This window comes from Phodopus roborovskii, unplaced genomic scaffold, assembly GCF_943737965.1.
Source record: "Phodopus roborovskii unplaced genomic scaffold, PHOROB, whole genome shotgun sequence".
NCBI lineage: Eukaryota > Metazoa > Chordata > Mammalia > Rodentia > Cricetidae > Phodopus > Phodopus roborovskii.
Genome location: NW_026126571.1, coordinates 108,060 through 120,147, shown reverse-complemented (window position 1 = coordinate 120,147; position 12,088 = coordinate 108,060). Strand labels below are relative to the sequence as shown.

At 33.8% G+C, this 12,088-nt stretch overlaps 1 protein-coding gene across 1 annotated transcript in view; it reads right to left on the bottom strand.

Annotated features, from left to right (window-relative positions):
• Znf638 (zinc finger protein 638) overlaps positions 1–12,088 on the bottom strand; it is a 77,850-nt gene that overhangs the window by 16,248 nt on the left and 49,514 nt on the right. Inside the window, exons 12-19 of the mRNA XM_051203012.1 lie at positions 10,272–10,340; positions 9,420–9,503; positions 7,737–7,774; positions 6,719–6,850; positions 6,020–6,148; positions 5,038–5,079; positions 4,333–4,467; positions 2,476–2,598 (exon numbers count right to left, since the gene is read on the bottom strand). Of these exons, the coding sequence (XP_051058969.1) occupies positions 2,476–2,598; positions 4,333–4,467; positions 5,038–5,079; positions 6,020–6,148; positions 6,719–6,850; positions 7,737–7,774; positions 9,420–9,503; positions 10,272–10,340 (752 nt within the window). The remainder of the gene's footprint in view (positions 1–2,475; positions 2,599–4,332; positions 4,468–5,037; positions 5,080–6,019; positions 6,149–6,718; positions 6,851–7,736; positions 7,775–9,419; positions 9,504–10,271; positions 10,341–12,088) is intronic.

Below are 12,088 nucleotides of genomic sequence, written 5' to 3'. Positions count from 1 at the left end.
TAGTAGATTTTCACTACTGAATCCACTAACTTAGTATTTTCAGGTAAAATATAGTTAACAAAAGTTAAAAAGAATGGAAGGTGCTATCTCTTAAAAATAAAGAAAATGAGTTAGTTTTCTGTATCTACATTAACTATTACAAGCCAGAAATTTTTTTCTCATTAAAAACTGATGCTAGGTTATATAGAATAAATCAAATTATCATGTAATGAGATACTGACAGACAAGAAACTTGAATTTTAAAAGTCTGGAAACATATTTTGCTTGGAATAAAACTAATAAACATGACAGAAACATCTTCCTTGTAGATTAGCTTTTAAAGACTATCTATAAGGAGACTTTTTATAAAGCATCTCACTAAATAGGGAAGGCTAGAGCAGGAATATTCAGTAACTCAAAGTCAGCCTGGGCAACATAGGCAAAACAATACAAATAACCCCTACTTAAACATGCAGATGTGGGGCTGAGAAGATGGCTAAGTTGGTACATGTTCATCGCACGAGACAGAGATATGAGTTCAAACTCCCAGCAGCATGTATTTAAAAAAAAAAAATTGGGAGCAGTAATATGCTCATAATCTCAGTGCTGGGGGGTAGAGACAGCAGGACTCCTGGGTCTTGCTGAACTTTACACACACACACACACACACAAACACACCCTAGAAATGCAACAGCAATAATTCTTTTAAGTATTATCTGAACTCTGCCAAAAGGAACATCAATGAATAAAGAATTCAATGGGTTATTTTTAAAAATTCAAGTTAATATTAAAATTAAAAAAAGAATCTGGAAGATGTTAAGAAGAGGAACTAGAAGTAAAAGTGATCAAAATACATTTTAAGAATTTCTCAAAGAATTAATTAAAAACATTAGGTTAAAGAATAAAAAAAAAATCGCTGAATAATTTTCAAACTGGGATTACTGATGCCTCTTAGAAATTCTTCTCTTAAATTTTTGTGTTTGTATATACATGTGAGTGGAGGTATGAGAACGATGTAAAAGAACAATCTGCATGGGAATGTGTCCCAGGACTTGATTTCAGGTGGTCAGGCTTGGTGGTAAAATGCCTTTACTGAGCTAGGTTGCTGGCCCAGAAATTGTTTAATGACTAAATATATACCTAAAGCCTTTGCTTTACTTTCTGTGTAAAAATATCTTCATATATTCATAGGCCTTGCCTTTCTAATTTCCATCAAGTCTTCCAAATGACTCTTCTGCTGGGGGTTTTAACTTACCATTTTAATGTACGAATTTTCCCACTTATCTCTGTCTTTTTACATGAGGAATTGGGTGGGTTGAAGCACAATTTCATGTAGCCTAGGATAACCTTGAACTCAAGATACTCTTCTCCCTAAAGTGTTGGAACTGTAGGTATTCATCACCATATCTGACTTTGTAATTATTTTTAATTTGATTTATATATCTTTCAGCTCTTATTACTGATATTTTATTACTTGCTGTATTACACACACACACACACACACACACACACAGTTAGTTCAAGAATTTGGAAAGATTATTAAAAAACATAGATTCTAAATATAAGATCCAACTGTTTGCCCATGCTACTGAAACACAATGGAACTACTAGAAAAGCACAAATCTGAATTTTATTTCTTTTAAAAATATACTTATTGTTTTTCTACATGTATTCTATAATTATATAAACCAATAACATGTAAAATTTGCATTCTTATACAATACATATATAATACAAACTGAAGAATCCAAATGTGTTTCCTTCCAGGAAGCAACAATACATCAAAAACAGTACCTCTTTCCTAGAGACAATCACTGAAGACAAACAAAGTCTCTGTCTCTGTCTCATTTTGTTGGGTTTTTCAAGATGGGGTTTCTCTATGTAGCCCTGGCTGTCCCAGAACTCGTTCTTTAGACTAGAATGGCTTAAAAAAACTCATAGAGATCCACCTACCTTTGCCTCTCAAAGCACTGGGATTAAAGGTGTGTGCTCTCTTTACCAAGTCTCTTTACATGTTAGTATCTGAATATAGTTACATATTTCAAAATTACCAATTTATTTCATGTACTTTGTTTCCATTATCATTAAAACTTAAGAGTCAAACAAGTTTTAAAATAATCAATATAAAGAAATAGCTAAATTTATAAGTTGATTACTATCCGAGCCTACTCTTGAAACTGCATTTATAATGTATCTTTTGAGTTTTCAGAAAATGTCCTTTATGTTTTCTGATGTTCTTAAATTTTTTTTTTTTTTTTTTTTTTTTACTGTTTTGTATGTGTTTGTACTATATATAAGCCTAATACTCATGGAGGTCAAAAGGTGGCACTAGATCTTGAGTTAAAATGGCTGTGAGCCATCACATGGTTGTTAGAACCAAACCTGAGTTGTCTACAAGAACAGCCAATGCTCTTGACTGCCAAAACATCTCTCTAGCCCCACCCTTTTGATCTTCTACAATAACAAAAGTTGATTAAACAAACAAAAAATACTTACCTCTGAGTCCATCTTTGGAGATAAAGTACAAGTCAACACATAGTCACCTATGCTTTGAGGATACTGTTTCAGAAAACTGTACATTGATAGAGCAGATTCAGGACTTTCTAATTGAAGAATCACCTTTAAAAACATTTTTTTTTAAAAGCATGAATGTAAAAATTACAAGTAGAAATAGGATGTTATCTAGCAATTCTACTTTTTTACTGTTTATCTAGATAAACTGAATTAAACCACGGACCCAGACATTCATTTACTCACTTAAACTCCAAGAAATATTAGGCACAACCATTAAAAAAAGAAACCTCTCTACGAACTAATGGATTTTACAAATACAGTCTAAGCACATGATAGAATGCTATTTAGCTTTTAAAGACATTCTGATATGTTACACGTGTGAACCTAGAACATAGGCCAAGTGAAATAAGCCAACTACAAAGCAGCAAATACAATTCAACCTCTACATGACATCTAATATTATTCTTATTTACAGAAACAGACATAAAATGGCAGTTTAATGGCTGGGTGGATGAGTGGGGTATTAAACTATTATTTAATGGACAGAAAGTGTCATTTTGAGAAAACAGGAAAAAAATTTATGGAATTAAATGGTGGTGATAGTTGCTTCATGGCACTGAAGTGACACCTAAAGTTAAAATGGTAAATTTATAATTTAAGAATACGTTACAAAGGCTAGGCAAAACGAAATCCTTCTTTCCTTCTTTAAAACAAAGAATTAATATGCAGGAGCTGGAAAGATGGCTCAGCAGTTGCTGCTCTCCTGGAAAACTTGAGTTCAGTTCCCAGTACCGACATCAGGGAGTTCATAACTTACTGTAACTCCAGCTCCAGGGGATCCAACACACTTTTCTATCCTCCTCTGGTGTACACACACATGAACACATGCACACAAATCCACAAAAAATTAAAACATATACATACCAAAACCAACCAACCAACCAACCAACCAACCAACCAACCAACCAACCAACCAACCAAACAAACAACTGGGGACTAATATGCAAAGTTTGAAAAGTTAAAATGCTGATATGCCAACAGTCCCCATTCTATGTCACACTTTATATGGAGGGTCAGACTGGCTGTATTTATTAGTTCAAAACATATCAAAGAAAATAGGAGCTGGTTGTTACTTATTTATTATATATACTTTCATAAGGCACCTATGATCACTACTATACCACCACAGACTTGCAATATAATTTTGTAACAACAAAGTAACTTTGATACAAAGCCCTAAGCCCTGCCTTTATAATAGTCTACTGACAAAAATCTCTTAATTTTTTTCAATTAGGTTGCAACCCCACCAACTCAGGAAGGAGAAGTAATAGTGTAAAAAATTAAATATTAGCATGGGTTACACAAAAAATTCTGGTCTCCATAAATGAAATAGGCATATACAGAAATACATTAACAATTATAGGGTAAATTTTAAGTATAAACATATCAACAATTTTGGTTCATAATTTTAAGCACAGAAGCCAAATCATGAAATAAAGTTGACAAACAGATCTAAGTCTGCATTTTACAGTTAGGAGGCTTTAAATATGTCTATATCTACATATATCATATCTTTCATTTTATAAAGTTAAATTAACAGCTTTGCCATGGTCATAGAATTTATGTATGTCTTCCTGGTAAGACAATGCTCTTTGCACACTATATTACCTTGTTCTTTCTATGAATCTTATTTCTTCTTAAAAACTAAAGAGAAAGTTTTTTTTTTTTTTTGGTTCCAGTTCAGAACAAACTGTCCTAGTCTGTTATACTTCTGCTTAGTTGTTGAACACAAAAGCCAAGGTAGAAGCTACAGGCTATAAGTGTACAGGGTTCAATTACCTTGTTTTTGTTACTTATGAACACATAGCGATCCACTTTTCCAAACTGATGCCCAACACAAAGCACACACTGAAGTCCATCCTCAGGTACATTGCCAAAATGTACAAACCGGTCATAAATTTCATCAGTATTTGCCTGTTTAAAAAAAAAAAAAAAAAAAAATGTTTTTTGAGACAATGTAGGAGGGAAAAAAGGATAGGCATCAAATCATAAATCACTGATTAGCAGTAATTTAATATAGAGGGTGATGAGGCTTTTTCAAGAATAAGAAAATGACTTTATGGAAGAAAACGGGAGTAGGGGGAATTGAACCCAGAGCCTCATGTGTGCTAGGGAAACCCTTTATTATTGAGCCAACCTTGCAACCCAATAGCAAGGTCTTAATTTTACATCTAAGCAATGAATAAAACCATATAATAAAATGGGATCTATATTTCTACTATGTTTATTAAAAGAAAAATCATCAAATGGAACATCACTTATATGACTAGTAATTATGCATTTTAGTATATAAAAAAAATTAGTTCATATCAAGGGCTATGAGAACCTTTTCATTGTTACCAAGAGCTGCCGCCGCCTGATAATCTCAGTCAACTCAATATTAAAATTGCTAATAGAGTTTTATTTAATTATTAAAAGAAAAATAAAACACTTTTTTTTTTTTAAATTAAATCAGTAAACAAAGCATTTAAAATTGAAACTCACCTCTGGGTTACTTTCTTGAATCAAGGTTATAAAGAGAGCTTCCTAAAAAGCCAAATATTAAAAGGTGAAAGCACTGTCTCATTTATATGCTAATACTTGGCCATGACCTATACAGATACACATTATTCAGTATTTTATAAAATCAGGTAGCTACCATTCTACTCTTTCAGAAATTTTCTTCCCTCTCTCTGAAGATGTTACTTAAGTCTCAACCTATATAAATAATTTTTTTCTGCTCCCCTAGGTTCACTGCAGGCAAACAAAAACCAGTGTAGTAATTTGTTACTCGCATAAGAAGGGCAAAAGTAGCGCAAGAAAGAATAGCAAAAGTGGCAAAAGACACTTTAAAAGAAGGCTTTGTATAAAGAAAAGTAACTTGATCTTTATATAATGGAACTATGGTTCTTAAACTATTTTCTTTAATATTAATGACGTTTAATACTCCCCACTAATACAAGCAAGTTATTTGCATTTCTCTTGGCTTCTTCTATGAGATTTTATTGTATTTGGGGTCATACAGACCCTGAAATGTTTTCTGCATCAGTTGAACCTGAATTTGAACAGATTTGAATTTCATGCGGGTCTCACATCTTTGTGATTGGAGTACTTGAAGGAAGCAAAACGGACAGTAGCATGAAGAGCTACTCTATTACTTTGGCTGTTTGAAGAGATTAGACAATGAGAAACAAGGAAGAAGCTTGATATATTTAAAATAAATAAGTTTTACTGAGTGACCAATTATGACAAATAAGGAGGGAAAATTAAGACAACTGTCAGCATTCTGTTTTGATTGTTGGTCAGAGATTTTTTTTTTTTTCAAGTAAGAATTCCTCTTAAGTGGTCACTAAAAGGAGAGGACACCTTTGTGGCCTAACAGTATGTAACCCAAAAAAGAAAACATGTTAACAAAAAGTAATAATAAATTTGAACTTAGCAATTTAGTAAGAGCTAGGAAAAATGATGGTGAAAGCCTATTATTTACCTCATTTTTTATGTCCACATCCTCAGGAGCCATACTTATGGAGAGCTGATTTCCATCCATGGATATTGGGAAGGAGGTGTAAAATTTTACCATAGAATCTGCAGATTTTTTGCTTATTTCTATAAATGCCTTTAAAAATAAAAGTAAAAAAAAAAAAAAAATGAATTCTACCTGAAAAGACTTGTAACTTAGGACTATAGTTACAGATGGTTGTAAGATGGGTGCTGGGTATCAAACCTGGGTCCTCTGAAAAAGAACAACCAGTACTCTCTAATTGCTAAGTCATGACCCCAGACTCCCAAACAAATAAATTAAGGCAATACTGAAATAGAAGATATCTGTGCTTCTTCATTTTAAAAAATCTTTTAGTTGGGATATACCTTAGCAGAAAAGTATATGCCTTGCCATAAGTTCAATTCCCAATACCACACCCACAGAGACAAATGAGAGAGACAAAAACTGGTTGACTGATTATAAAGCCAGGTCAGGTTGGGAGAGAGAAATCATGAATTTGAGATTGTAGTTAGCCTGAGTAAGAACTGTTTAAAAACCATAAAACAAAAATAATAACATATAATAAAGATTGAAAAAAAAGCTTAAACGAGTTTAGAGATATCCCCTTAAATCTTGACTATTTTTTTAAATTTCAATGATTTACCAAAATGTGGTTATAAAAAAGTAGTTATCATGAATTCTTACCTTTTTATGAGATGGCAAAATTACAATATCCTTCAAACTGCCAAATGGTTTTGCTAAGTCGTGAATTTTTTCTGTAGAATATCCTTTATTAGGCAAATTAGAAATAAAAACCACACTCATTTCCTCCACTTCCTTCAAAACAAATAATAAAGTGGTTACTATTTAACTTGCATTTACTACTTGTGGAAAACAAGATAAATCAGGAGACTCTAGAACTTCAAATTAAATGCCCTTAATGGTGGTTTGAAAATGTATAGGCCATAGGCCTATACATTTGAATGTTTGATCCCTAGTTAGTAGAACTGTTGGAGAATGATTAGGAGGTGTAGCCTTATTAGAGGAGGTGTGTTCTTGTTGGAGGAGTTCACTCCAGATCCAGTTTCACTTTGTCTTATGGTCAGGGCCATGGCTGCCTGCAAACAGCCATCCTCCTCACCATGATGATCACAGACTGCTTATTTGAAACTGTTAAGTATGGTCCCAATTAAATACACAGACTGCCTGGGTCATAATGTCTCCATTCACAGCAATGGCAGAATAGCTAAGAAACACTTATAATGCACAAATTTACAATTTTAAATTAGTAGAATAATTACAGTTATACCAGTTGTCATCTAGTCATTTGTACATCTAGGATATACAAAACCCTGTGTTTAATCCCCAAAATGTATAGACTGGTTGTGGTAACATGCTCAGGAAAATTCAAATTCAAGGTCACTCCTTGCAATATAAGCATGTTCAAGTTCAGTCTGGGATAAAAAGAAAGCCTATCTTTACAAAAATCGTACAATGAAACAGAACAAATTCCCAATGTGCAAAGGTTCTAGTTCTCTCTTCTAGTTCCATCAAGCTCTTATCTACCCCAAATCCATTTTGCTTTAACATGTTCTCAGAGTGATTCAGGATTTTAAACAAACATTATATCTAAAGAGCTAAAAATGGCTAACAATTTTTACCATGCCAAAAAGTGAATACAGTTCCTCAGAGAATTTGATGGAAATAATATATAAAAACTGACCTTGCTTACTGGTTCATTTTCTGTGGTCTCCAAAGTACCTTAATACCAAAAAATAATGAAAACACAATTTTACAATTTCACATGATTTTCAAGATTCTACTTTATTCTACAATACATAAGTTATATGAAAATGTACATGCCTGCGCTACAAACCACTAAGAAAGCGTACAGAAGTGACAACAGCTTTTTGGTCCTTTATTGAAAATATAGGGCATACAATATATGCTGGTTAGTTTCACCTCCTATGGCTTCTAGCTCCTCCCCACCTCTCCTATCCAGGTCTACTCCCTTTTTGTCTCTCATTAGAAAATAACAGGCTCTAAGAGATAGCCACAAGACATAACAAAATAAAATATAGTAAGACAAAACAAACATGACATCAAAGTTTGGACAAGACAAATCAACAGATGGAAAAGAGCCCAAGAAAAGGCACAAGACCGACTAGTTTACACATTCAGGAGGCCCATAAAAACCACCTGGGGTGGTGGCACACGCCTTTAATCCTGAGTTCTCAGGACTCAGGAAGCAGAGGCAGGCAGATCTCTGTAGTTCAAAAAGCCCGGTCTACAGGAGCCAGTTCCAGGACAGGCTCCAAAACTACAAAGAAACCCTGTCTCAAAAAATAAATAAATTAAACTGAAAAAAAAAAAATCAAACAAAAAATGCAAAACAAACAAAAGTCACTAAACTGAAAGCAGTAATATATATACACAGAGTATATGGTGCAGATTCATGCAGGCCCTGTACTTGCTACTCTCTGGTGAGTCCATATAAGCTTTGCTCAGATGATTTAAAGGGCCTTGTTGTCTAGCTTTTAAATAACAGATTTCAATCATTCCCCACGAGAGTAAAACTTCAGAATGATACAGAGATAGAATGTAGATTTGAATTGTAATGTATTTAATTTGACCTGGGATTTAACCCCAGTATTAGAAAAAAATCAACACATAAACATATAATATAACCACAAATACATCTTTTCTAAAAAAAAATATTTTATTTCAACTTTATATGTAGAGCACCAAAATAAATTTTCTACTGGCCTACCTCTAGTAGTTTCTTCAGCACGCTTTCCAGCGGCTTTTGCTGCACAAAACAGACTACTTTAATTTTCTAAGAAAACACTAATATAATCAAACTAATGAATCTGAACGAGAATTTAAACTAGTAATTTCATTACTTCAGGTTTTTTCATGCTGACCTAAGTAAAACCTCTCTTTGGAAAACTGTGAGGCTATGTGGTTCTATGTATGCATGTATGCATATATGCAGGTACATGTGCACTTGTGTTACGTATATGGAAGCCAGCGATCAACATCTAGTGTCTACCTTCATTGCTTTCATACCTTAGTTTTTTGAGACAGGGACTCACTGATACGAAGGTATCAACTAGGCTGGCTGGCTAATGAGCTCAAGGATCTGCCTGTGCTGTCTGTTCCCCTTTGTCCAACCCAGCACTGGGATTACGGGTGTGTGTTATGCCTGGCTTTTATGTGGGCCACGTGGGAGCCAAATATAAGTTTTTATGCTTGCATACCCAACAATTTTTTAACAAATGAGACAGTCCCTTTGGGGCTTTAAAAAAAATTTTTTTTAAATATATCTATACTATAAACCAAGACAATCCAAAAAACAAACAAACAAGCAAACAAAAAAACCCACTGAGTGATAGCACATTGTTACCTGGTACAATCACGAGTTTATTGGAGTCTTTGGTTTTGATAATCCCAGACTTTTTAGCTTCTAGAGACTTCTTTCCAGATTTTGCTTTTAAAAGTAGAATTAAACCATTATTCTAAGATTAAGGGCCTACTTAGAGTATTTTATATTAATATATCAGAAATAAATAGCTCAACCTAATCTAAATAGAAATTTATTACATGTATTATTTATTTTCAATTTTTCACAAATAATATTAAAAGCAAGTTTAAGTCGAGACACTTTTGTTGGTCTTAAAATAGTCCCAAGCTTAATTCTCATGTGAAATAAAGAATTAAAATTATGTATTTTGAAATTTCTACAAAGGTTCTTTAGAATTAAAGTATTAGAAAATATACTGCTAATAGGGTCATGCTATTTTCAATGTACAACAGCTACGTTAAATAGCATTTCATTTCTTTATCAGGGAAATTAATCTGTTTTAAAGTAAAAAACATCAGATAAACTGTTTAAGCTGTGGAAGGGAGGAAGGATTAAACCATTTAAAGGGGACAATGAAAGAGCGACCTATAAATATATTATTGTCAGACCATGCATTTACATACTTGTATATATATTGTATAGCCATAATATATATATTGGTACAGAATATATACTGATACAGAAAGGTATCATTAATGGCAGATATTGTTAAAGACCAAAGTACCAATGAATAAAAATCCTATATTGTAAATTTTAAATACTAAAGACTCTACTAAATTCTTCAAGATGTTATCAGATACTAGAAATTACTGAATTCTAAACTTGCTTTCAATAATGTATCCTTTAAATTCACAAAATAAATGTAATAAGCCTCTCTCTCTCAGTCGGTCTTACCTGTTTTGATAAAAGCTTTACCTTTTGCAGCTACCGTAACCACAGATTTTACAGAACCCGCTGATTTCCCTAAATCACAAAAGCTATAGTCAAAACTGTTTTACTTAAATAGTACCAATCTCCAAATTACCTTATTAAAAACAATACAAGAATAACACATTTTATTAAAAACATAAAAGGTTACCATATTTTAGGACCTCTAGCAATGAAAATTTCTTTGGGGCTACATCCCAGCCACAAGACACAGTTGCCCTGTCCCCAGTGCCCAGGCCAGCCAGCATACACATGCATGGCAGGTACTTCTTCCCTGAGCCAAGCTGCCAAGCCTGCCTTAAAGATCAGACACCCTGATGGAGAGACACCTGACCTACAGACACCAATGAGAAAAGGACATATAGCAGTGTCAGTCACCTGAGCCAATAGGACCTTGGAAGGGGGTTATAAAGGCAGGCCTAACTTCCTTAACAAAGGAGTCTGCAACATGCTCTGCTACTCCCAGTGCCTGAGTCTTCTCGCCCCCTCTCCCAAGGGGTATCCGAGCAGGGTAACCCGCAACAGGTGGAGGGCTATCGATTACTAGAAAGTAGGACTTAAGTTAAATATCACTCTGTATGTAAGAATCAACTAGAGGCTGAAATACAAAGTACAAAGCTAAAACACAAAGTGATCCCATGTTCACTGGTTCCAAAAGCAATTTTGTAGAGCCTTGTAGGTAAACCCCAAGGATCACACTTGACTGAAATCCATTTAATCCATCTTAGGAAAGCTACATGAAGTCTGTTCCTAGTGTCCTAGTTAATCTATTATTTAAAAACAAAACAAACAAGCAAACAAACAAAAAAGCAAACCCATACCATATTATGGGATAGGCTTCAAAACTGTCAAACACTATACTCTTGCTGGTTTCCCTTGGTTGCCCACCATAACCAGATCACATATAGCTGAAGTTACTCAGCCTCATTAGAACAAAAAAGAACTCAAGCTGGAATTGAGCTGGAAAGTTTCTCCCTTCTGGCTTGTTTTCCCAGTTTCAGAAGGTACTATGAATGCTGCTTGCAGAGAAAAGGGACCAATGTCTTAACCAGCTGTGAAACTTACAAACTATAATATAATTTTGGCAGGCAATATGTGCCTATTGGTTAAAAGAGTAAGTTCTTTGATTCAATTTAAGGCACTCTCCACAGGAGGAAATTCATATTTGTTACTATAAGCCAGGGTAAAAACTCATGGCTGAGATGGTTTTAAGGTCTAAAGGAAAATTAAATATTATTGTATAGCTAACATGGCCCAAAACTACTTTCTAAATATTAGTATTTATACCATAGACAAATGCTACTCTCAGAAAAGTAATTTAATCAGAAAAGCTAGTCTTTGCAAAGGATGGTAGTAAATGCTGATTCGTGGCTATTGCTATACTAAGTGATGAGAATAAGCAATGGTGAAATTTATAACACCACTCCAATAATGCTCTAATAAAGTGAGTTCCAGGACACCCAGGATTGTGTACAAAGAAACCCTGTCTTGGAAAAACACAAAAAGCAAAAAAGAAAGGGCTTATAGGGCATAGGCAGACATGTCAATAGCAGTGGGAGGGAAATGGGAAAAAGGTAAGTGCAATTCATTTTATTCATGTATAAAATTGTCAAAGAACAAATTTAATAAAAATTATAATTAGCAAGAAGGTAAAGAGAAAACAGCCCAGAATTAGACTACTTATAGACTAAAGTTTTATGCAAATTAAAGCTTGGGCTTGGGCATTACTTAATTCTATGTACTCTCCCATGACCTGGTAATTGTTACAACTTCATCAAAGAAGA